The following is a 27,025-nucleotide window of genomic DNA, read 5'->3' on the forward strand; positions in this document are numbered from 1 at the left end:
CTCTCTGCTGCGCGGTTCACGTGTGAGGGTCTTAGGCGTGCGGTGGAGGGGCAGCGTCCGCGAGACTTCGGCTCACACACGACTCGTCCATCCCTCGGCCTGGAGAAATGAACTGGCTCGTTTACACACATGTGCAGCCAGCACAAAGGCCCATCTGTAGAGAAAGAAAAGCGTGAAGGGAACAGTAGAGAATTACACGGTCACAGAGGAGAGGCGTGTGTGTGTGTGTGTGTGTCAAAGGCACACGTGGGGACAGTTCTGCAAAGCTCACGAAAGATCCGCACATGCCATACTTTGTCCTCGCTTCACATGGATGCTGTCGTCCGGAGCTATGTAGGATAAAGCGTTAGCCGAGGGGCCTCATAACGAAGATGTCTGAGCTCCGGCGGAACGGTAGTTGTGTGGGTGTCTTTCCCTCGGTGCGTGTCCCTCGGGTGCCTGCCGCACAGGCTTGCCTGGGGACGCTCTCGAGGCCTCCAGGCTCAGGACCTCGCAGTGGGGAGCCCTCGCAAAGGAGCCGTGGCGATGACAGGACACAGAGACGGGGGACGCGAGACGAGCCGTGGGTGTGTCAGCCCTTCTGAAGGAGGACCCGGCACCCCCGGGGGGGGGGGGTCTGCGTCGTTCAAGGAGACCGCGGTTAAACGGGAGAAAGGTGATTTTATCAAGGAAAGAGATTCTGTCAGTCCCGATTCTCCGTACAGCTCCACTTTCTGGTACCCAGGAATTCTCTTGCTTGTTTCTTCTCTCTTATTTTCATCCTGTGATGAAGCACATTAACCAGAAAGGGTCAAATATAGTATTCTTTAAACTGCTGGTGTCAGCAAACTGGAATATAAGGTTCGCGGAGATTTAAATACATTTGTTTCTCTCTATCTTTTAAGAGCTTGCTACCCCATTAAAAGAAATGGACATTTATACACACACACAGGGTGACTCTTGAAGCCACTTTGTACACGGGGCTAACCACTCGGCGTAACCAATAATTGCTTGGGGAGCTAGGACAAGAAAACTGACAACGTGTAATACTTTTATTGAAAAACCTGACTGAAGAGGTAATAGCAGGAAGGGTTTTTTGTTTGTTTTGCTTTTAGGTAAAAATCAGAGTTGGGGAGAAGACATTCTGATAGGGATACTAGTCCTAAACACAGAGTTTGGGACATGTAGTATATGTTTTAGGGATAGTGTTTAGATTAGGCTTCCAGAAATGAGAGGTGTGTCTAAGATGATAGCTTTTTGGCAAGTTGTGTCTTAAAGACTAATCTAAGGAATCTGGAGTTTATTCAGCAGACAGTAGAAGCCTCTGGAAGATTTTGACCAGGTAAGGAGCATGATTATAATAATAACTTACATTTATTATTGAATACCAGCCTTCCCTGTCATTTAATTCCCTTACAAATATATAAGGTGGGTTTAATCAATCCTTTTATAAATAAGAAAATCACAGATCCAGTAAATGATAGTGTATGTTTGCCTGACTTCAAAGCCCGTGAACCTTTTCGCTACGCTAATGATTTCCCAGCAGACTCGGCACACCTTACGGGTTCTCTGAGAAACCTAAGAAACAGAGGCAATGGATGGATCGTCAGCTGGCGAAGGTGGGCAGGCCTCCCGGCCTGCACCGGGCCTGCACCTCGCTTGCGCTCGAAATTCTGCTTCTGTCCACTGCATACGACATAACGCAGAGTGTTGACCCGAGACACAGGGCCCCGGCGGAGAGGCATACCTAAGGGTCCGGCGACGGGTCACGGCCTTGGCCTGCGTCATTTCACGCTGTTATCATCGAGCTGATGAGGTCACACGGGACGCGCAGAGGCCGGTGCCGTGTGGCCGGGAGCGACGGCAGACGTCAGCGCCCGAGAGACCCCGAAAGGCGAAGAACGGAGGTCGAATAAGTTCAGAATTTACACAGACGTAGGTGTAATTCGAAATTAGGTTCAAAAAATGAACTGCGTAACTATAGACCAGAACGACGCTTCTCAGCGTGGCCCCTGGACCAACCTGCAGCCGGCGCACCACCGAGGGACAGCTCAGAAATGCGAAGTCTGGGGCCCCATCCTCATCCGTATTAAGTCACAAACTCTGGGCATGAGGCTCAGCACTGAATGCATTGAAAACCTTACATGCATGTAAAGACAGCAGCACGGTGGGTTTACACTCGTTAAGCCGTAGTTTCCTCTATAGCCCGTTGTTAAATTTCTCTTTCCGTTAGAAATCTGGTTGAATTGGCCTGTTGACTCCCCCATAGGTCTGTCGATGTCTGAATATGCAAAGTAAAATAGTTTCCAGTGCTTTCTTATAACCCTTCGCAGTGTCTCACAGGAGCGGAAGAGGTGTTGCCCCTAAAGTCTACGCCGAAGCCCGAGTTGATTTACAGCATTATTCCTTTAAGACTTAAGATTTTTCTCTGGCCGTAATTTCGCACCTAGTCTATTTCTTTTTGTTCCTTTTTGCTCCCAAACTATTGGGTGGCATCGGTGATTTTCACCTCCATCCACCCCCTGATTGGCTGCTTTCCAATGGTAGGAAGATGAATAGATGCTTTTGTGTACAGAGTTAGGTAATTCAGTGAAGAGCCTTGCCAAAGACGGCGTGTGGGTATTTTGCACGTATCATTGATGTGTGTCTATCAATAACACAACGTGGGTAACACGAAAACATCGTGTGGGTGCCAGCAACATGACACACAGCTGAATCCCATTTCAGTACGTCGGAAGCCCTCTTCTCTAAGTTAGTCAGGAATCGTTGTTGGTCTGTTGTTTAAAGAAAAATTTAAAGCAGGGGATTATAGAAACATGGGGGGGCTGGAGAGAGAGAGAGAATGCAGACCTTAAATATTTTACCTTAAAGCATCTACGTGTGTACATCTGTACACACACACACGCACCTGCACAATTTCCATGCTGGGTTTTTTATAAAAGGCCAAGGACTCGTCTTTGTCTGTGGCTCTCTCTCCCTGCTACAGTTTCTGCGTGAGCCGCATCCATAGTGCACCGTTTGTAATTTCTAGATTTTAGTTTCTTTGAAGAAAAGAGAGGTTTCAGGATAATTGCCGTGCAGTCCGCGTGCAGGATCCTCCTAGATTATTGTCACATTATGCCTTTTGTTACTTCTTTCATAGCTGTCTCTGCTGCATCTGAATTTATTTTAAAAAATACTGTGGCAAAATATACAGAACATAAAATTTACCTTTTCATCATTTTTAAGTATATAATTCGGTGTTATTAAGTACATTTACAATGTTGTACAGCCATCGCCACTATCCATTTCTAGAACTTTCGAATTAAACCAAACGGAAATTCCGTACCCATTTAGCAGTTACTCCTCACGTCCCCAGCCCAGCCCCTGGTAACCTCTGTTCTACTTTCTGCTTATTCTAGAAACGTCAGATGAGTGACGTCCTATCATATTTTGTCTTTTTTATGTCTGGCTAATTTCACTTAGCGTAATATTTTCAAGATTCACCCATGTTGTAATATGTGTCAGAATTTCATTCCTTTCTATGGCTAAATAATATTCTATTGTGTATACACTACGTTTTGTTTCTCGCGTATTTATCGATGGACACATGGATCGTCTTCACCTTTCAGTTATCGTAAATAACATGGCTGTATGTACCCAAAGTCCATGCTTTCCTTTGGGTTTATACCTACGAGCGTCATTACTGGATCATATGGCAATTCTATATTTACCTTTTTGAGGAACCACTAAACTTTTCCAAAGAAAAAAAATTTTTTTTTTTTTTCTAAAGTGACTCATGTTTATGAAAACTTTTCAAGGCATTCAACTCAGTTTTCCCTGTGGCAACAGCTCTCTTTCCTTTTGGTCCCGTAGTTCGTCAGTTTCTAGACCATTTAATTGACTCACATAACTACAATACCAAGCCTGACGATCAGAAACAGGTTTTGAAACGTATACAGTTGACACTCGCCAAGCGTTCAATGCCGCTAGTGAGGCCAGTGCACTTGGAACGTACTAGACAGTAGCCTGCCATTACCCCCCACATGCCATGGGCACCAGCTGGTACATATTCCAGGACAAATGGACAACACCAGTTAATCTGGCCAGTTAAAAGGAGGCCAGTTAAGAGAGCTTCCACTGTTCAGCTAAATTATCTTTGTCATGATAAGATGCAGAAAGGAATTTAAAAGCGACAGCTGCATGTTCACGACTGTTAACACTCAATGCACTTGTTGTTGAGAGATGAGAGAGAGGAAGGCAGACAGCACAGGCTAAAATAGACCGGGAAGCTGCCTGGTGTGGCCATTTGGTATAAATGCTTGAATTTAAGAAAGTACTAATCAGTAATACAGCAGCGGGTTGATTGTCTCCCTTTACAGTTTCATTTCGCATGGCGATCAATGGAACGTCAACAGGGAATAGGAAAATTGTGCCTATTCTTGGAAAGAAGATACCCTTCTAGTTAAGATTTGAGAGTTGGACGTGTGATTAGAAGGTTTGCTGAAGCAAAATCACGAAGCCGTAGGAGGAGGACTTTTATAAAGCATCATTCATCCTTGTTAGCGACTCACACGATTAAAGGTTTGAGAAACGACTCCTCTAAATATGGGCTAAAGGAACTGGGTTTATTTAGTTTAGAGAAAGAGAGCGAGCGTGCTGAGGGGGACTTAATAATAGTCTCCAAGCATATGAGGGATATTCTCTGAGTGATGGGGAGCAGCTGTTTCCTGTTTCCACGGAGGCCTGGGTAAGAAAAAAAGGAGTCAAATTGCAACAAGTGGGTTTAAGAACTCCTTGGCCAGAAGGTTCGAGACAGCACACCACCAAGACCAGAGCTGCTTCTCTGTTTCAGGATTAAGTAGCTAGCTAGCTGTCTTTCTTGGGTGGTTTAAACTGGCCTGTTCTTGAACTGGTAAAAAGCTGTGGAAGGCCTTTTGCCCCCGTGATAACGTGAAGCTGTCAGTTGTCAGAACTTACTAGCATTCATTCTGCGGCAGAGGAAGCACGAATCTAACGAGATTAAAAGTTTCAGAATAGTTTTGCTCCCCTTGGGTCTGTTTCTAAAGCAAGATCATCAGGATTCATTCCTTCTCTATGAGGTGAAGAATTTCCATGGATTAGAGAGTGTGTTTTCTGCCATTATGGTCAAAACTGTCATGATCTTTTTTTAAAAACTGTCTTCAGTGAAACTGTCTACACTCATATATGTCTCTCATGGGTAGATGCCATAGACATTTTATATATATATATATATATATATATATATATATATATATATAATCACATATATATCAATCATGTGATTATATATACATACATATATATGTCATGTGATTAATTCAACAAAGAAAGCAACGTTTTGTTCTAGACAGTGTGTCTAAGTGTTAAGGATATGAAGATGAATAAGATATTCACTGCTAATTACCAAAGGAGCAAAGCAATTACCAAAGCATTAGGAAATAATGCATCATTATAGGAGGTCAATTAGGGGAAGAAATTTAAAGACAGAAAAAAATGAATTCTGGGTGTGTTAGTGGGTTTTAGACAACGAGGCAGATGGACATGCCTGGAAATGTCTCCGCCCTCCCCCCCCCCGCCCCCCGCCCCCGGCCATTGTCTTATCATTATCCTAGTTTGGGTTAATTACGCCATTTATTCTGAATCGGATGAGTGGTACCTTACTTATTCAGCTGGGAGCGTTCTCAGGGTGAGGTTTGAATTCCAAAGGATTTGCCGCTGTTAAAAGCCGTGTCTTTAACATGACAGGTTCACGTCGGCATTCACTGAATCCATGAATCCATGCCTTCCACAGTTTACATTTTCATCTTGTATGAAAATGTATGATGTTTAATAAGAACATCCTGTATGATGTTCTTATTAAAAATCTTTGCCTCCGTCATTGCATGGTCTCTGTCACCTGGAAGCGGGTGACGAAGAATGATGTTTCAGGCCCGGCTCCCCCAGCACTGATGTGGGAGAGCGAGTCCTCACTGTGAGGCCTTTGGGGAGATGCTTAGCCTCCCAGAGTTTTGTTTTCTCAATCTACCTCGCAGGAATATCTCAGGGGATTAAATGAAAGGAAATGACGTGTGCTCTCACGTCGTGTTTACTTGCTTCCATTACGTCACAAAGAGCATCTCTTGCCTGTGGAGAGAACCATGACTAGATTCTCTCCGCTTTGTGGGGTTTGTTGGGCCCTAGGGGTAGGGTCTGTAGAGTAGGTTTTGTCTAAAATTCATGAAGACACTTCAAAACTCAATTGTGTAAATCGCTTCCCTTTTCTAAGCTTCCTTAATCCGGGAAAAATAAATTCTATAATGCCAGATATTCTAGGACACATTTGTTGCCAAATGACCTGAAACAAATCACGTACGCATGGAAGAGAAGTACATTTCAAAAAACGACGGGAAGACTATGCATTCTTGTTTTCCAAGGTTCGAAGGAGAGTAAATAAATCCTCTGGATAGTCAGATAATCATTTCACAGACACCGATGAAATCGAATGCTGTGCCTTCCAAGGATATCAGATTGAAGACACAGTCCCTGCGGAAGCTCACGAACGTGCTGGAGACCAAACGCATACGTGTGAGATGACCACAGAGGACTTAGGCTCGGTGTCAGGAAAGGCAGTGTGAAATGACAGGGCTTGAGCCCCCAAATCCTGAAGGAAGGCAGCAGACGGATTTGGGTCAGGGGCTGACATAGCTCCAGGAGACCCAGCATCTCGCTTTGAATGATTAAGAAAAGCACTGTCATTTAAAGACTGACAGAAGTTTCACAAACCCACCCAAAAGGTCCACCTCCTACAGAAACCCAAGATCACACTGGCATCTCTCTCTATTTATTTGAAATGAATGTGTCCTTCCACATCTCTGTGTTCAGGGTGATTCGCTTTTAGATCGTCACTGCACATCATGCCAGACTCCTGCCCGGATCCATTCTTGGTCTGTGGGATGTGGAAAATCTTCATAAATCATAACAAGTCACATTGAGAGTAAAAACCCCAGCTGGAGACTTACCTCAAAGCCGAGGCCACATTTTTGTAATGTCAGTGGATTTGGGAACCGGGGTTAAAACCTTTCTCTCTTTATTAGAAGGCGATTTATCATTTGGGGCCCGCAGAGGGTGAGCATGGCTCCTCCGAAAAGGACCCCTCCCCCTCCCCACATCCCAACTCCCCAAATTAAATAAGTGGGGAAGCAGGGTAACAAAACCATTAACTTAACAGCATAGAATTTATGGCCGAAATCTTGCAAAGCTTATGTCAGCAAAGTAAAATCATTACTGTCACTTTCTTTCAGACACTTGGCTTTATGGTTCCTGTCACCTTATCCTAACACGCAACTGATTTAGTAGCTCTGTTTTTCATGGCAAACGGCCTGGTTTCGCGTTTTTATGCACGTGGCCCTGCCGTGAGGACGACGCGACCTGGAGGTCCTAGGGCGGGAGCGACATTTCGCCCCGCGAGTTTCGGGGTTCCGTCCACGGCTCGGGTGTAGTCGCGCGGTCAGCGCGCCCACCGAGGCCTTCCTCTTGCTCTCCCCTCCTCCAGATTCTCAAATCCAAAGATTTAACGTCCCCGGCCCAACGCTACATCGACAGCAAAGTCGTGAAAACCAGAGCAGAAGGGGAGTGGCTCTCCTTCGACGTGACGGACGCCGTCCACGAATGGCTGCACCACAAAGGTGACGCGCCTCCCCCCCCCCCCCCCCGCCCATTCCTCCCTCGGGGCCCGGCACCCCTAAGCCGGTGAGACACGCATGCCCATGACCTGCTTGACTTGCTGTTTTCCAGACAGAAACCTGGGATTTAAAATAAGTTTACATTGCCCCTGCTGCACCTTCGTTCCGTCTAACAATTACATCATCCCCAACAAAAGTGAAGAGCTGGAAGCGAGGTTCGCAGGTAACTGGACTCGGGCGTACGCGGCGGGGGGAGGGGAGGGTCTCTTGATCATTCGACGGGGGGGGGGGGGGGGGGGGCGGAGTCAGGGGGCGTGTGAAAATGGGACCGTTTGGGGAGGCCTGGGAAGTCTCATCTGTTCGGGCAAAGATGCGGTTGGAGGAAGATACACGAAGGCAGCAAGGACTGGAAGAAAGGGCCCGGTGCGCAGTGTTCATGGCCGGGCGCTCACTGGCCGACTCGACGACCCTCCGAACTCTTAAACTGTCAGTTGAGCCCTCGGCGGAAAGCTCACGCTCCATCCGTGCTGGCGTTTTAGGGGAAGAGAGCATGCTGCTGATGACCCCCACTGCCAGGAGCCCGCAGCCGTATCTCACAGAGGAGGGGGTCCCTTGGTCCCCTCGGCCTCGTTAGCCCACCTCACCCGCGTGGGAGCACGTCACCTTTTGTAGCCCTGGCGCCCGAGATTTTGAGTGTCTTCCTTATCAGACTTTTATCATAGTTCAGAAACGTATAACAGGGGTTTAGTTTTCCCTACATTCTTGCTCACCTGTTAGTGAATTAGCCGAAAGTCAAGGAGACCAAGGGGAAGCCCGGGGTTCGGGCTGTCCCACGTGTCAGGTACCGAGTCGCTGAATGACAGGAAGGGACCGGGGGGGGGGGGGGAGGGTTCTGCACCCAGGCTCGGCACTGGCCCCGCCAGCGCCCCAATTCAGGAAGCTGGTCCCCCTTCCCTCATGAACACCGCCCTGGACCAGGCGAACGGTGGCCCTTGCTCACGGAAAAATACTCCCTGAGGTCGAGAGATTTATTTCGGTCTCTAACCTCATCGGGATTCTCCAGAGTGTGGAGATTAAATGCTTAAACTGGCAGCCTCTCGAGCGTGCTTCGGGGAGCTTGAGTTTCTGGATCGCGGATGGAGTCAGGAAAGCGTCGAGGATGCCATAAAATAAATGAAAAAGCCCTTTCTTTCCATCCAGCTTCCCAAAATAGCACTGGGTAAGGGTGACTTCTGTTTCGCCTGAACCGAACTCACTGCAATTTAGTGTAAGCCTCAGCTTAACGCTCGTTAGGAAAGAGTTTGGGGGCCCCAGGAAGAGAGCAAACCAGCGGGTGACAAGGCGGGTTTCTGTCGCCGTGGCGGTCACCGAGGGGTCGAGCACAGCCTCAGCCGAGGATGGCCGGAAGTTCCCTGCCTAGATGGCCGGCCCTTGGACTGGAGGTCAAAGACTCCTTCTGTAGTGACGTTCCTAACCCGCAAGCCCTGCCTCGGAGCCCCGTTTACAGCGTCCGTTGTCACCTGCGGTAGCCCCGGTTCACGCCCTCTGTGTCTCTGCGGGGAATGACTGTCCCCAGCCGATGGCTGGCGTCGTCTGGTGGTCATCACTGCTATTTGTGACAATATACAAAATAAAAAAAAAAGAAGTTATGGCTGATGATATTTGATGAAGGTAAAGCTAAATGTTTATTACCCAAATGCATTTTTTCAAGGTATTGATGGCACCTCCACATATACCAGTGGTGATCAGAAAACTATAAAGTCCACTAGGAAAAAAAACAGTGGGAAGACCCCACACCTCCTGCTAATGTTGTTGCCCTCCTACAGACTGGAGTCACAACAGTCCTCGCGGCGGAAGAAACGCGCTCTGGACGCAGCCTATTGTTTTAGGTAACGGAGATTAACGTTCTCACAAGCCCGGTAACGCGCATTCTGCCCCTGCCCGTCCCCCGACTGCGACCCGACTTGAACTTCAGCCGGTGCTTACGGCCAGGTGCACAGTACCCTGGAGCCATCGCACCTCGAAACGTTATTCTTCCTAGAGGCTTCGCGTAGCTCTCTGTGGTGTAGCCATTGTCCCTTTAGCAGTGAATCCAGTGTGCAGGGAGAAAACGAGCTCCCTGAGATTGTGTCCCTAAAAATCTCTCCGACATGCTTTGGGGCTGAAGGAGAAAATGAGCTGTTTACCCGAGGGGCATGGCAGTGGCTCCCCGATGAGAGAGACCCCCCCACACACACACACACACCTGCATGAGGCCGTCCTCACTGCACCGTCCATGGTCACGGCCCTTCTACTAGAGCGAAAGACAGAGCGCGTGATTTGTCACGTCGTTAGCTGCAGAACACGAGATGCGGGAAGGCAGCACGATTTACCTCCCGTTGCCACGTGACCGCTTTTCTGTGGCTTCTGCTCTGCCGAGGGGAAGGTTCTATGTTTGAAGAGCCGCGGGGCGGCGAGGTGTCCTCACGAGTAAAATGACAGTGCTTGGTTGTAGAGCCCCTGTTGGGCACCAAGTGCGGTCTCCATGTTTTTGGATCTCCGCTTCATCCCTAGATGAAGAAGTAGGAACTGAAATAAAGGATTTATTTTCAAGGGAAAGAACCCGTCTTAGAGGGCACGTCGGAAGCAGCTGCAGCGCTTCGTTGTGTGCTCGGGGGGCAGCAGGGGCCAGATGGCTCCCCTGTTGGTTGGAGAGACCTTGGTCCCCAACAGCCCACGCTCTGCTGTCGTCTAGACAGGGAAAGGCTCGATTTTTGAGGTCACAGAGAGGGGGTCAGGGTATAGAACCCAGAAAGGAAAGTAGTCCAGCAAATCCCCGTGATACCCCATCGCGAAAGTCCCTTAGATTATAATAAAACCACAAAGCGTGGCCCATGATACCTGCTCATTTGTCGAATAAGCGAGCCGTTCTCGCGGTTTGGGATGCCGCGGGGGAGACGTCAGCTTTAACCTCTCCGTCGCTCTTCTTGTGACAGGAACGTGCAGGACAATTGCTGCCTGCGTCCTCTTTACATTGATTTCAAGAGGGATCTTGGGTGGAAATGGATCCATGAGCCCAAAGGGTACAACGCCAACTTCTGCGCTGGGGCGTGCCCGTACCTGTGGAGCTCCGACACCCAGCACAGCAGGGTAAGCGTCCGGCTGACTGGCCCCCTCTGCTCGTGGGACAGGTGACCCTTAAGCAAGGCGGAGGTGGAGGACCGACACCTCCCCTACAGTCCCAACTCCGCGCAGAGCTTATGACCCCCATAAAACATAACTGCAGCTGTCCATCGGTGGCCATGCGCTATTGGTTCTAGAACCTTCTAGGGACACCCAAATCTGCAGATGCTCAAATCCCTTACATAAAATGGGCATAGAACAAAGTTTGGTTTATTTTTTTCCTCGTTTTCTTTTTTTTTAAATTTTTAAAAAGCTGGAAGTATAAATAAGTAGCTAGAGAAACTCTTTTGGAATCACTGGATCACTCAGAGTCATGTGCGGCAGAGATGTGCAGGGACCCAGGTCCCCACTGAAAAGGGGTCCATTGTCACCCACGGCAGGGACCGTCGTGTTCGAGAGAACACCGAGGAGATGCCTTTGCATAGTGAGCCACAAGTGTAAGACAGTTAGAAAGTTGTTTCGCCTCTCTGAACCTCAATTTCTCATAGGAGAAAGGCAGGTTGCTATTAAAAATTGCCTTTAAAATCAACAAAGGCAAGCTCGGGAGCCGATGCGAGGAACAAAGAGGTGATTGAGACATGCGAAAATGATTGGAAAATTAGTCTTTCTCGACTATAAGCCGAAGTCAGTGAGACTCGAAATGCTTTAGCAAGCTACTCCGATGAGGGTTGGAAGGCTCAATCAGAAGGCAAAAGGACTTCATAAATTATCTTGCCCAAACCTTTCACTTTTCTAAAGAAACGGGAGTCTGGATCACGTAGGTGGCTTGCCTAAGATCAGGCCGCTGGTGACAAATGAGAGCTTGGAAGGCAGAGCAGCGCGGTTTACAGCTCGGCCTCCGTGTTTCCCTGCCTCCCTGCGTTTCATTCCTGAAACGTGGCCGCCCGTTGGGGTCACGCCTCTGTAAATCTCCTTATTAAAGAGGCATTAGAAAAACTGCCTTCGCCGCGGGCTAGGAAAACGGCCCTGCCGCCAGCGAGATCACATAATGCCTTCGGCCGAATCCGAGAGTTTCGGAGTGATCAATTATTCCAGACAATCCGTATTATCCAATTTCTCTTTAATTCCTATGAAAAATCATGTGCTAGGAGAACGTGAAGTCCGTTTATTTATCAATGCCTCCGTACGCTAGACTTTAAGTCGACAAAGATGGCTCCCCTTCCTTCGGCTCTTTCCTCAGCTCCCCTGTAGTTTCTGGCAGGCAGAGCTGGCCATGTGCTCAGCCACGTGAGGGACGTTCGCTCACGCCTGTCCCTTCGTCCGAGCCCTCTGGCCAGGCTGCTGCATCTGGGCTGTGGCGACGGTAGCCGTGATGTGGGCGAGGCCCAGCTGCCAAGGAGAAACATAACTCCCCTCCCGGACACACAGAGGGAGTGTGTGAAGGCTGAGACCAGGCTTGTTTTTCAAGGAGAGAGGAAGAATAACTGTCATGGTCACAAATATGCGGTTTGGACAGTTACCCAGGAAGCCAGAGCTAGCTGAATAAAGTTGGTAATGTTGCCGCCCTGAACAGATCTCTGTCTTGGGCAGAAAAAGCTGCAGCGAATCTCGAGGAAAAGGTCGCTTGCCGTTTCACTAGCACGGTGATGGCATGCTTGGAAAGGTCTCCTTATCATCACTTGGGAACCCGCATACTTTTAGTGCTAAAAGTCACATTGCCCTCTGATACAGAACGAATGGGGTGAAAGGCACGGGACTCATTCCAGAACTTTCTGCTCATCCTGTCCTACCACTGGCTATGACATCTTCCAACTTGGTCACTGCCATTTAGACACAGAAAGCTAAACAGAGTGCCAATTATTATTATTATTATTGTTAGTAATCACTTTTATTTGTTTGTTTGTTTGTTCATTCATTTATTCATTTATTTTAAGCACACTGTAAGGAAGCGAACAGTTAAGAATAACGATTGTTTTTGATGTCATTCTTCACGTGATTGTATCTGTGAAGCAATCATAAAATTAAAAAGGTGGCCGTTTTTTTTCTTTTAAATGAAAACTTAGATGACATTAAATTGGCCTGAGAAGACGCTAGTGTAGAAAGACTTCACGCAGCAGACAGGTGTCTTTTTCTATCTATACCTAAGGGTAAAGTTCTAATGGGGGTTTTACTAAAAAAAAAAAAGTTTTTTCTCCTTACCCACGTATCCATTTCTTCACCTAGCATATAAGTCTTATTTGTCCAGAGAAAACTGACAAGGGCCAAGAGGTAAAAACAAAGTCCGCAGGGTGGGAACTGAAAATATACACTCGTGAAATACCTTCGGTTACAAAGAAGTGTAGGGACGAGACCAAATACTACGAGAACTGTTTTTCTGACGGCCTGGGAGGCACATGCATCAAAGCTGGGGTCAAAGTAAGGACTCCCTGGATAGACCGGAAAACCTGTCGAACAATTTTGGCCAATCCGAATTTTAAAGAAACAATAGTTTACGATGTACGAGGAAAGGATTTTGCAAGAAAATGATAAATTCGTTGATTACCAGAGACACATCCCCTTTTGACCACAATCGGGGTTCAGAAAAAGAGATCATAAACCAAAACCAGTTTAAATTGCCTACAGGGCTCTGATCGATAAGATAACGATATGAAAAGGTTTTTAAAAAATAATCGCCTCTTATTTTTGCTCTTCTCCTGTGTCGTCTTTTCTCCCCCGTGACCTTCCAGGTGCTCAGCTTATACAACACCATAAATCCAGAAGCATCTGCTTCTCCCTGCTGCGTGTCCCAGGATTTAGAGCCACTGACCATTCTCTACTACATCGGCAAAACACCCAAGATCGAACAGCTTTCTAACATGATCGTAAAGTCTTGCAAATGCAGCTAAGATCCTGGGGAACGTGGCAAGACGGTAATCACACGATGACGGTGATGATGACGGTGATGATGATGATGATGATGATGATGATGATTGATGATGATATGACAACAGCAAAGCCAACGTGTGTAACAAGAAACGGAAGAGAGCTTTGCTTCATCAGTGTTAAAAACCAATTTCAAAAAAGCGGTACTAGTTCAAACACTTTGGAAGTTTGTGTTCCGTTTGTTAAAACTGGCATCTGAAACAAACAAACAAAAAAAATGTCGAAGGCTTTATTCCACATTTCAACCTACTCTGTACGTGAGAGAGACAAGAAGCAAAACCTTTTTTTTTTTTTTTTAAGAAAAAAATAAACACTGGAAGAATTTGTTAGTGTTAATTATGTGAAAGAAAAAAAAAAAAAAACAGGAAAATCCCGTTAAGTGGACTTGCTGTACATACGTTCCTACCCTATGCCTCACTTGATTTTTCTGTATTGCTATGCAATAGGCACCCTCCCTTTCTACTCTTAGAGTTAACCATGAGTTATTTATTGTGTGTTACTATATAATGAACATTTCATTGCCCTTGGAAAATAAAACAGGTGTATAAAGTGGAGACCAAATCCTTTGCCAAAACTCGTGGATGGTTTAAGGAACTTGAACTCAAACGAGCCAGAAAAAAAGAGGTCATATAAACAGGATGAAAACCCAAGTGTGTTATTGTATGACCAAGCGAGTCTGCGTTAAGATAAAGACCCCGAAAACACATGCTATGTACCAACTGCTTAAGGAAGCTTCTTGTAAGTTTCGAAACTGAAAAGCCTGTTGTTAATAAAGGAAATTTTCAGTCAGAAGAAGTCTGTAAGATTTTTTTTTCTTTTTAATTGTTAATGGTCCTTTGTCAGTTTAGTCAACCAGCAAACCGTTGCAATGCTTTGATTCATACCGGTCAAACTTCAGACCTTAAAGTATTGCTGTATAGTTATGCTCTAGCTGTTGCCTTAGTGTTGGTATATGTAACCGTACCTATATTATTATAATACATGGGTGTAGAAGCCAGTATAATTGGAAACACATCTGCAGATCTTTTTTTTGCAAACTCTTAAATCAAAGCATTAACTACTTTATGTGTAATGTGTAAATTTTTACCATATTTTTCATGTTCTGTAATAATGTCAACTATGATTTGAATCGGACTTAAATTTGGGCTCTTTTTAATGATCACTCAGAATTGCGTGTTTCCTTTAGCTGGCCAGTGCTTTTGAGAAAAGCCCCTAGATTTTGACTTGCACTAAAAATACATGTTTATAGCATTTCCTCCACCTGTGCTTTTTATGAATTGTTCGTTATTATGAAATAAGCTACCTGAGTCCACTTGTCCTTTTCTTTTTTTTTTTGCAGAGTGATAGATTTGAGTTCAGTTGTCTTACTTCATCTTCTAAGCATCACTACAAATCAATTCAGACGTTAAAAAGCTTCTATTTTTGGAAAATTGAGGAATATTATAAATCCATAGATAATGAAGATGAAATGTTTTAGCAAAGGCTTAAGGATCTGACTCAAGCTCAGAATCTTAGTGACTGAGTTAAGAAAGTTTTCTCTCATTTGGTTTCCACAGAAATCTATCGTTATTAAAAAGTAGATAGTTCATAGGAAGCATTTTTTTTTCTTTTTAATCAGGTTTTTAGTATTCAGGGGGAAATGGAAAGAGTTCCATTTTAGCTGATTTTTATCTAAGGGAGTAAACAAAAAGAGGTCAGTATATCTCATTTAGTTTTTATAGATGTTCTTTGAAGATTGAAAAGGCACGAACCAAATTCCCCTATGATCAAAAGATATTTTTTTCCCCCTCTGAATGACAGTTACATAGATTTGAGTCTAGAATTTACCTTGCTTTAATAAATGACTTGACACACCATTGCAGAGGAGGTAACCTTATGTCAGGGTTCGTAGGCCATGTCGGTTTGTCAGATGCCACATTTAGTTTTAAGATAAAAATTCATAGGTCAAACAGTGGCATATCCGCAGTTTTGCTAAAGAGCAGCGCAGTGAGGTGTGAACCCCAAATGAAGTTGTTTGCTATAGTAAACTTCTTTTTTCTGGAATTTCCTGACCGTTAATTATAGTGACGAATTGGACTTGCAAGTTGGAGAACTGGAAAGGCAAGGGTTGGAATGCCACAATAGCAAAGACCCTTGTGGTGGGTGCCACTCAGTCCCAGATTTGAGTGTCTTGATTTTTTTTTTTTTGTCTTCCACTTTACTATTAATTCTATGTAAATCACTTTTATTTCTGCAGGCATTTTCCTCTCAGAGAGAAATGACATTTGTTTTGTATTATTTTGTCTTTCCTCATGAATGCACTGATAATATTTTAAATGCTCTATTTTAAGATCTCTTGAATCTTTTTTTTTTTTTTTTTTAGTTTGGGGTTCTATAAGGTCTTTATTTCCCATAAGTAAATATTGCCAAGGGAAGGGAGGGAAGGGGGAGGAAATGGGGAATGGGGGAAATGTTAGTATGTGGGGCGGGGGTGGGCAGCAGTTTTTCTGTGTTAAGGAGCAGTACAATTTTATGGTTGGCATGGTTTAAAAACAATGGAATATAAGAATAGCTGTTCTGTATTTTGATGACTGATTACGCTGTATTTTAACACCTTTGTCTGTTTTGTGGTGCTCTCGTGGTAAATAAATTATTTCAATTCTGTGTCGATGTGTTTTTCCTATCGTGGCATCATCATCAAAGCTGGAGAATACCTATGATGCGATGACAGTGAGATCAAGCTGGAAAAGTCACACTTTCTTTAAGATCGTGGCTCTCTCTCCCCCTTCCCCACAGCCCCCCCCCCCCCCAAGGAGACTCACTACAGAAATGTCGTGGTTTACAGCTCACGAGCCAGGATGTATCTCTCAAGAACTGAAGAGAGTCTTGTGCGGTCTTTTTCTTCTCTTGTTTATTGCTATTTGGTAATTGTTCGAGATTTAGTTTCCATCCAGCTTGACTGTCTACCAGAAAAAAAAAAAAAAATGCAGAGAGATGTTTGGACCATGCTTTGGCTTTCTGGTTCTATGTTCTGCCAACCCCAGGGCCAAAAGAACTGGTCTAGACAGCATCCCCTATAGCCCCATAACTTGGATGATCGCTGGGCCAGCCAGATATAACAAGAGCCACGTGCTCTTTGGGGATGGTCTCTGGGAGCGGCTACTTCTCCCTCCATTTTTCCCCATCTCACTGCACTGAAAAGAAAAAATTCCTATTTCCACAAATTTCCTTGGCTGTTCCCTGCAAGACCAGACTTCACAAGTGAGTTGCCAAATTCTTAATAAATGGAACTAATAAAAAAAAGTAGTTATGGCTCGATCTGGTTGTCTTGCTTTATCTCATGAAAGAACTAGTTTGTGCCTGTTTTCTGAATGTCGCAGAGAAGTAAGTCATTAATGCAAGCGTTTGGGAAGAATAGAAAATGATCCCCTTTTCTGCAAGCTGTGTTTTAACTTTTGTGCTCAGTTCACGGATAGAGAAAGTGTCTCACTTTAAAACAAATGAGTTCATGCTTCTCTGCACAGGGCCAGTCCCAAGCCCATCATCCCAACCCACGTCACCTCTGTGTGCTGAGTGAGAATCGGAGGGTGGCATAAGGTAATGAAAAGAGCCACCGAGCAGCTGTATCGGTTTGGGCAAATGGGTCGGCTACTCTGAGTCTCGGCTTCTTTATTAGAATGAGGATGAGAGGATCTGCTTTTCCGAGCTTTGCACGTTTGTTTTTGTGCCCTTGTTAAGTGAATAGACATATGAAAAGTCCTTTGGCATTTGGCCTGTAGTCGAAGATCATCAATGGTACTCTTAACGCTGTTTCCCAAGCTGTTCTGTTTTGGGCTTCTTGACAACCCTGTTCTAATGAGCTGCTTATATCAGACCGTCGCCTGGGCCCATACATCTTCCTCTTGATGTGGAATGCGTAAACCCTCGAGAGCCTAACCTCGTAAGTGGACCAGCCATCAGTTATCACTGAGACGATTTTCTAACCCTATATGTTAACCTTTTGGTTACGCGACTGACCAGACGTTGTTTAAAATAGTGGAGAAATGTTCACGTTAAGCTTTGTTTAAGTCCACCGAGTGAAATTCAAAGTAAAAGAGACAAAGTGGCTAGTCAAATGACCCATTTCCCAAGATGATAATGATTGTTTGCCAAGCACCTACTAGATGCTATTCTCATTAACCTACTTAACCTCACATTGTGCCCTATGATGTAGGTATATATACATATATACCTCCATTTTATAAGAAGTGAGCAGACTCAGAAAAGTTAGCTACATGTTCAAGGTCACCCTGTTTGAAAGAGGAGGGTCTAGAACGTCATAGTTCAATAGACTAGCTACTGGCCAGACGTGGTCTTCAAGCAGTTGAAATATGGATAAACTAAACTGAGATACACCAAGGTGTAAAATATGCATCAGATTTTGAATCCTTACTACAAAAAAAAAAAAAAAAAAAAAAAAACAAGTGAAATGGCTCATTTATTTCTTTATATGGGTTACATGTCTAAATAAGACTATTTTGGATATATGAGATTAAATAAAGTCTAATACTACAATTAATATCACCTGTGTCTTTTTATTTGTTTAATACAATTGCCAGAAAATTTAAAATTTCAGATGTGGCTCACGTGTATTAGGCAGGGTGTGTGGGTTTTTTTCGTTGTTTTTTTAAGGAATCAAAATTGTAAATTTTCAGAGCCTTAGAAAGAGCCCATAAAAGTGAAAAGCTGGAATATACATTTCAAAGCCGCCTTCGGGCCCTAAGGTAGAACATGCCTGTGCTTCTGCCAATGACTGTTACCCTGTAATTCTAGCAAAACCTGGACCCCGTCTCTTGACTGCGAATCTGCGAAATCGGTCGCTCCCAGTCTCTGTCCAGCTTTTGTCTCTGCGACCACATCTTGTGTGCTGAACACACAAAAATAAGACCCTGGTTTTGCTAACATTCCAGGTCAGAGGCAAGAGAGGAAAAGTTTTTATGCCTCTTTTGAAACATCATAACTAGACCCCATGAGAGTAGAGGAATCGTTAATGTAAATATTAGGTCATCGCGTCAATAGATATGAATAACTTTACATAACGTTGCAAAGGGAATGCTTTTCATGTCCTTATTTTTAATGAAAGAATTGCTTTAGGTCTTTCCCTGATTGTGTCTTTATGTCCTTGAAATACCGTGTAGTTGGTTTCTTCATTTCGGCAAGTAATGGCTGTTTGAAGGAGACGTGGGACATTCCCGTTTGAGGCAGGGTTGCCACAAACCTTCAATGTAATCGGCAGAGAGCTGGGAGAAGGGACAGAATGTCCTCAGGGGGGCCGCTGTGTGATCAAAACGAAGAATATTCAGTCTGAGAGAACAGACATAATTAAACACTAAGGCAAAACAATTAGTTGTAAAGAAAAGGGCACAATGTAATTCCTCAGGCTTTTCCGCCCAAAGAGGGATTTTCTCTCCCGTAGACACCAATCCAATTAAAGGAACACAGATGTGTCCTTCAGGTGACATCGTCAAGGTCTGGCCGGACCTGGTCATGGAAACCCTCTCCTCAGGCCCAAATCTCCATTCTGAATCACATAGAAAGTTCCTAATCACAAGATGCTGGGCACAAAAAAGCTAAGGAATCATGTAATCTGATACCGTTCTAAAAGCAATGCGAAGTCGTGCAGTTCGGCTTGTTCTCAAATGTGGATACAACGCTAATTTCTACACTTAAAACAAAATTAAGTTACACAGGACACAAAACTGAGAACTTTAAATCAAGCGGTGGTTGTTCATTTTGTGAAACATCAAATTTCCCATCCCTTCCCACTCCCATCTTCCCCTTGCCCGCAGCCTGGTGTTCTGAGAAACCACTGGACACTCTGATTCCTCCAGGGCTGAAACACGGAGTCTGCTGTGGGCGGCCTGGAGGAGCCACAGGGAGGTCTGGCCACCTCTGGACCTGGCCTACTTGTTATAGGCTCTGCCAGTCAACAGTGAGGGATTAACCCTGCGGCATTTTCAACCAAGGAGACCCAGATATACATATACAGATATATCCATCCATCCATCCATCCATCCATCCATCCATCCATCCCTCCCTCCCTCCATCCATCATCTATCAATCATCTACCTACCTATCCACCGTCTGTCTGTCTGTCTATCTATCTATCCATCCATCTATCTATCTATCCATCCATCTATCTATCTACCATCTATCATCATCTATCTATCTCTCGCTCTATCATCTATCTGTATGTATATATACACACCCACACAGATAGAGTCACGTGTCACTGACGGGTACATTCTGAGAAACGTGTTGTTAAGTGACGTCATCACCGTGCGAACATCACAGAGTGCGCTTACACGAACCTGGATGGGTGCATGCCACAGAGACACGAAGCAAGTGAATCCTGTTGGAAAAATCGTGCCCGTAGACTTGTTCGAGGCAGGGTTGCCATGAACCTTCAATGTGTAATAAAATGCAATGTCCGTGAAGTGCAGGAAAATGTGGCATGCGTGTGTGTGTGTGCGTGCGTGCACGTGTGTGATTTCTTAATTTCAATATCGCCAATGGGGTAGCACAGGAAACAATTCAATCCCAAAGCGCTGGGATCCATTTTGATTTACTTACCGTAGACCGGGGGTCCGCGGTGCTGAGTCCAGCGAATACTTCAGGGCCCCGTGGAAGTGGAAGGGAGGAGGCGACACAGGGGAGGGGGCAGGAGAGGGGATGGGGGACACCGAGCCCCTGCTTTACGTACATGGCACATGCAGTTCGATGTCTATATGTACATAGCACCAAAACGACTGAACGAATGTAGCGAGAAGTTCAGAAACAATTCATCAGCTGGGCTTAACTTCAAGCGAAAGACCCGAAGGAGGAATCCCACTGTGCCGTTGTCTTTGTGCAGGAGGCTTTAAAAAACGTGCTGGTTGCATAAATGATGTGACTGGAAGAAGTGCCTCTTTGTCCTCTGTCTCTGCCCTGCCGTGCCGGGTTTTGGGAATAGTCACGGCCCACCCCCAGGGGTCTTCCTCGGAGCAGCAGCCTCAATGCTACATTTCCTATTCTGGACTGGTCTTTATTTATCTTGTGTTCCCAGTACCTCACACATAATTTAGCTCACGGTAATTTAACAAGTATTTGTTAAATTGAGGAAAGGCGAGGGATGGGGTTACAGCCCCTACTCCGCTACCGATGTGCTGTCTGGGGTCCAGAGAAATCCACAACGTTCTCAGTGTCTCGATAAAACAAAAGTGTTGGATTTGCGACCTATAAAGCCCTTTGCAGTATTGTTTGTTTGTTTCCAATTTGCAGGTTGTCCTCATGTGCCGTTACGTGATTAGAGCAAGGAGCAGGAAGCAGCTATTTGTAATTCATTCATTCAACAAATAATTACTGAGCGTATCCTAGAGACAAGATTTCGTTTTAGGTTTTAGCTTTAGGTTCACAAAAGTGAACAAAACAGGTCAAGTCTCTGCCCTCAGTAGATTGTTTCGCTCAAGTGAAAGCCTGGAAGAAGCTGCTGTAACTGCCCTTGCGCACCACGATTTCATTTACCATCTTGACGGTTCCAGATGCAGGATCACAAGCCACCCTTTGGGCATGATTTTAGAAACAGTGCAGAAGGAAGGGCCCTCACTTGCCCGGATGCTTTTCCCATCAGAGGCTATAATCGGGCAAAGCCCTTCATTAGCCCGACAGAGATGAGGCTGGAATATAAACCCATGTTTAACTCCGCCGGTCCACACAAAAGAACTGATAATAAAGGAAACCTGGAACGATGCTGTCTCTACAGATTTAGGATCAGGCTCTATGACGGAATATCGCTTCGACCCCTAAGAAACACTGCTTCTGCCCCCTCGATTGATGCTATTGTGAAGGGACGCCTCGGTCCACCCGCCTCTCTTCTGTCTCTCCAGTGCGGTCCTCTCAGATGAGCAGGCGGGTCTTTCTCAGGTCATCCTCAAATACGTCCGTCCCTACTTACGCCTCTTCGGTACATTCCCATGGCATGGATGGCAGGCACGTTTTAATCCTCAACATGGTGGACGTGCGTTTTAAGATTCTGTACGCAGACATGAGAAAAATAATTTAGGTTCCCGTGACTGAATCCACTTAACTCGTGAGCTTCTCATTCCGTCTGGGTAGTAGAACAATGAGGCCCGCCAAGCCGAGATAACTGTGTCGCTTTGGCTGACCACTCCGTCCGTCGGGGATTTGCTCCGCCCACTCCTCCTCCTTGGCCCCTGTTCCCTGAGTAGCATGCGGGGCTCGGAGCGGCCTCCGTACCCTCTGGAGCCTCCGGGACGTTCACATTCGGTCCATGGTGCTGCTGTCTTTTTACTGGTCTCTGGGGTGTATAACCCTCCGGATCTTGGACTTGGCCTTGTATATCAAAGAGGGTCCAAACAGGAAAATAAAAACCGCTAGCGTTTGAAGTGGGAATTCGATGTTTGAAACTGATTACCAGGTGACGACAGAGCTGAGGGCACAAACGGGGGACATTAAGGCGATCCAGGGATCGGCAGCAACAGGAAGCCAGCAGCACCCCCAAGGCAGAGAAAGCAGTGTCCCGGGGGGCGGGCATCGGAGTGGGCCTGTCTGCCGGGAGCTGGCACCTCGCGGCGGTGAGGAAACCCAAGCCACGTGGAGAGACCAGGGTCAAGTGTTCCAGCCAGCAGCCTCAGGTGAAGTCCTAGCTGACAGGATCGACTCTCAGATACGGGCGTGAGGAGGCCTTCAGCTGGCTACGGTGGGCGCCGCTGACTTTCCATATGAAGAACCCCAGCAAGAACTGCTGAGCTAAATCCAATTAATACCCAGAACCACAAATGGCAATAATAAAAAATGTTTAAATAATAAATTATTGCTGATTTGAACCACCAATCTGGGGTGATTAGTTATACAGCAATGATGGCTAAATTACTGTTTTTGCCTCTATAATTAAGAACTTAACCATGTGACATTTGACTTACTAATTAAACTAAGAGCCTCTGTAAATAGGAAAATCGAACTATATGATCTGCATGAACTCTTTTCACCCCAAAATAACATGTGTTTATTTGTTTGTTTTTGCGAGTGTAGTCATTCAGCAACTTCTTATATTACCGGGAAATGTATAAAATTTCTGGAGATTCAGATATGGGGAATCCATCATTTCTGGCCACAAGGTTCTCAGCGCCTTCTGAAAGAGACACCTGTCTAAAGAGCAAATACAACCTGGAAGTCTAAAGCAACTAATTCATTGAGTATCGACCGAGCTCTCTACAGGTATTGGGAATACGGTGGTGTTGGGGTGACAGGCACAAGAAAATAATGCTAGTTGGTTATAATAATAAATTCGTGAGCTACATTGGAAGCGTATCACAGTTCTTAGTAACGATAGAAAATGATTCGGGCAAAGTTATTAGCTTGAACCCTGTGAATTTGGCTTTATTGCGGGTCAAGAAAAGATTGACTATTGATCATTTTCTATGAGGCTCACGGAATCAACAGGATTCAGGGTGACTAGACTTGGGGATCAGAATGGCTTCAGGGGGGCATGGGCAGTCTGGAGGCAGGAAGCGGGGATCAACCTTCTGCTGGTGGGGGTACCACTGAACACGCCGCCACTATGGCTGCAGAGGTTATGACGATGGCCCCTAAAATGCTCCCTCCGTCTGTCCCTCCCTCGCTCAGGGTGAAAGGTTCGAGAAGCGAGCATCCGATTGGCTGAGGGAGGTCCCGTGCCAGTTTTGCTGGAACATGAGATGTTAGAAATAGGATCTGTTTCCTTCGCTTTGCGGTGGGAGAAGCAGCAGCAAGATCTGCTCCCAGCGAGACCGCTCAGGAAACAACCGCTCAGGAGAAAAATGAGCTTAGCTGGGAAGACGCATGGAGGCTGGTGTCTACGTGTGACTTTACTGGGGCGACTGAGCCGAAGCACCGCACCTCGGGTGGCTTAACCACCTAAATACATTGTCTCACATTCTGGAAGCTGGAATTTCAAAAAGAAGGTGGGGGCAGGGTCGGTTCTTTCCGGTGGATCTATTCCGGGCCTCTCTGTAGTTTATAGATGGCCATCTTCTCTCTGTGCCTCTTCAAGTCACTTTTCTTCTATGTCTGTCTACCTCCGTGTCCAGATTTCCCCTTTTAACAAGAACACCAGTCACACTGGATGAGGGCCCACCCTAATGACCTCGCTTTAACTTAATTACTTCTGTAAAGACCCTACTTCCGAAGAAAGTCACAGTCCGAGGTGTTTGGGGTTAGGACTTCAATTTTTCCTTTTTGGGGACACAGTTTTCACTCAGAAGTACAGAGAGTAATGACTAATTATTCCTGGAGAAATTCAAGGAATAAAAAACTGTATACGAAATGGGCTTTACCAATCTGCTAATGGCTAGATATTTCTGCCAAAAATAAGAGAAAGAGTCAGGCCAATTAGACCACACTCTGCTCCCAGGCTCCTTTGAAAGACATTTTGAAGAGTCTACAGTTGTGGAGGGGAAAAAGCTCTCACGCTCCCACACGGATGGGTGCCCCACCCGGCCCCAGTCATCCCAAGGTCCCAAGGCAGGGTACACAGCAGAGTTACCTGGAGAACTTTTTAAAATCAGTTTAATGCCAGCCTCTGTCAATGACTGTCCAAACAAATGCATATAAATTTATGAGAAAATGTTCATACAAATGAGACCATTTCAATGGTAGTTTCCACACACTACAAATATCTGAAGGGCTGTCAATCAGGAGGTGAATATGGATGCCAAGTGGTCACAGACTCACGCTCACATCTGCAGGGGCCTTGATGGCCTCGGCTCTGTTCTCTTCTTGGAGATGCTTGTATATCCGTCTAACTCTCCAAAAGCAATGTCACCCATCTCTAAAAGAAAAAAAAAAAAAAGAAGCATCTTTATCTCCATTCTATTGCGTAGTGAGGGTAGGGTCGGGTCTCTTGGGAAAATGTCAAATATCAAACATGAAATGTTTAGAAGTCCATAGTTTGTCATTTCCCAAGATAGACATATCCCAGGACAAAAAGGAGAATTGTTTCTTCACATGACGGCGGCTGCAGGAGGCCGAAATGGAAGTTTGGCAAGTGGCGTGGTCTGTGATCCGTCACTTCAACTAGACATTTCCTGTGGGTCTGACTTTTTCTCTGGGAACTTTCTTGCGTGCTTCTCTCGTAGAGAGATCTTCCCTGATAGCAGCTGTTTGTCTGTCCCTAACTTATACAGAATGATGGCTTTAATAGAAGTCTCCGATTAGCTCAAACTCTCAGGATGAGAACAACAAAGAAGTTTTGCTAATTGTTCCAAAAATCGAATCGGTCGACTCGTTGATTAGTCTCAGGCAGCCAATGTAATGATTTTTTTCCCTCCCCTCTTTTCAGTAACACTTTGGGGGTTGCTTATGCGCCTTTAATGAGAAAGGTTTCTGAGGCCGGAGAAACTTTATCTGACTTCATGGCGTATGGAATGAGTGTTTTCCCAACAATATTGCAGCATGTGGTTTAAGCATCTGCTTTCCCCTCTTAGCACCTGTCTGCCAGGTGCCGGGAGAACTGGAAGGAATGAGCAAAGAACAGATTTTTCTGTGTGGCTCAGTCCTCACTGCTAATTGGTCTACAGAAAACAGGTTGCCGCAATTTATTTCTAAAGAAAATAGTCCTTGCGAGAGAACGCGAGCGCTTGACCTTTGAAGTCCTGAGGGGGAAAAAAAGGTAAAGATGCCAACTCATAGTGCTCGGCACATAATAGATGCTCAATAAACTTCGATGTCCTTCCTTCAGCTCCCCGAATCATTACACCCTCACCTCGTGGCGGGTCTCCCCGAAGACCGCTTCGTGCTTTCTGCAAACCTGTTCCTGCGTGGCTCGCTTGACAATCAGCCAACACACCGGTAAGGCGCTCAGCAAGGAGGAAGGTCGCCCCGAAACAAGCCCGGGTCCACAGGTCCCTCATCTGTCTTCACAAGTCTCCAACTACCCACTTCTTTTAAAAGCCACCCTGGCGACAACTGTGCCAGATCCCCCCAGCGTGCAGTGGGCCACTGCCTGGTGTCCTGGAGGGAAGGAGACGTCTGCTTTCTTAGGGGCTGGGGAGGTAGCGGTGTCCCGACAACGTGTTGAAATGTCAGCGCCCTGGGAATTCGCAGGGCTCGTTCTCTACGGGGCGTCTGCCCCTCACCACGGCAGAGCACAACTGCTTTTTCAAAGGAATGTTTGGATAAAACATTTTCCAGGCCATATTTATCCCTCCGCACGACTATGTTATATGTGACAACCTTCCAATTTTGAGGCATGGCTTGTGCCAATCCACACAGGCAATTAGAGCTGACACATTCCATGGGCTATTGGTCAAGTCCTCAATAGACCAGAAAGAGAACCCACAAAGGAAAACTTTACCAATAGAGGGAAACAATTGGACTCAGGCATGGAGCCGTAGAGTAGAAATTTCTTTCTGCACTTGTATGCTGGACTATTTATTGCTTCGCCATTTCTCCTGGCTAATCGCCCCCAAGGCTGGGTGTATGGGGTGCTCTGTAACGTGGCTGACAGTGGCGGACAATACTTGGACATGACCCGCCTGAGGCTGAACCTGCAAAGCTCACAGTGATCATTTCTGAAGAGTAGTTTAAAGCTTGACGCCGCCTGCAATGATGTTTCAGTCGGCCTGATAGCAGCCCTCGTACCACGAACATGCACTGCAGGTGATGTAGAAAAAGCCTCCCTGCTCCCACCTCCATGACGGCGGCCATGACTGTCCTCAGGTACACGGGTAAGTGCGCAAATTATGGAGTAAAATATAACCACCTTTGGAAAAGTTGTGACGTTATTTCCTAACTGCAGAGCCTGTTAACTCGACAAGTCTCACAAACAAAGAGAATGTGATAAAGAAAGTGTTATATAATCAAGGCTTTGGGGGACTTAATACAAGGATAGTATAGCTAAGACACAGGAGAGCTCGTTGTAATTGTTGTCAAGATCTGAGATGTAAACGGTTTATGAAGCGCTTTAAATTATTCTTCAAGTACGCTTACTAAGCTCAGTGCAATCTTGTCTTTCTCATTTATTTTTTTAAGGCTTTGTAGAAAAATATTGCCAAGATCATAATCAACATACAATGTTGGCATTATTTTTAAATTAATGTTCTCTTTCAAAGGGGAATGAATTCATGCATTATCTCTGCTAAAGTAACCAGATTGGGCCCAAAATGGAACCCCTCATGTTAAGAGCCCCATGTCAGCAAACCAAACTTAACTAAGTGGCTGTGCTCAGCTCTCCCAGAAAAAAGAAGGCCCAGGTCAGCCAGTCCTGCTTGCCTGCTCAATTTTCATGACGGGCTCTAAGACTTCCCTTGCTCAATATAAGAAAAGTAACTTTGCAACAACCAAGCGATTCTTGGCCAGTGTAG

At 45.6% G+C, this 27,025-nt stretch overlaps 1 protein-coding gene across 3 annotated transcripts in view; it reads left to right on the forward strand.

Annotated features, from left to right (window-relative positions):
- The window catches only part of TGFB2 (transforming growth factor beta 2), a 65,450-nt gene extending 49,140 nt beyond the window's left edge, over window positions 1-16,310 (forward strand). For 2 of the 3 annotated variants that reach the window (XM_016165067.2, XM_016165068.2), the window contains 5 exons: window positions 7,514-7,646; window positions 7,756-7,866; window positions 9,355-9,532; window positions 10,619-10,772; window positions 13,472-16,310. In XM_016165067.2, the coding sequence (XP_016020553.2) occupies window positions 7,514-7,646; window positions 7,756-7,866; window positions 9,355-9,532; window positions 10,619-10,772; window positions 13,472-13,630 (735 nt within the window). In that variant the 3' untranslated portion in view covers window positions 13,631-16,310. The remainder of the gene's footprint in view (window positions 1-7,513; window positions 7,647-7,755; window positions 7,867-9,354; window positions 9,533-10,618; window positions 10,773-13,471) is intronic. The other variant, XM_016165069.2, reaches the window with a different exon arrangement.
- The last annotated feature ends 10,715 nt before the right edge of the window (window positions 16,311-27,025 follow it).

Source organism: Rousettus aegyptiacus, unplaced genomic scaffold (assembly GCF_014176215.1).
Source record: "Rousettus aegyptiacus isolate mRouAeg1 unplaced genomic scaffold, mRouAeg1.p scaffold_m13_p_18, whole genome shotgun sequence".
Lineage (NCBI taxonomy): Eukaryota > Metazoa > Chordata > Mammalia > Chiroptera > Pteropodidae > Rousettus > Rousettus aegyptiacus.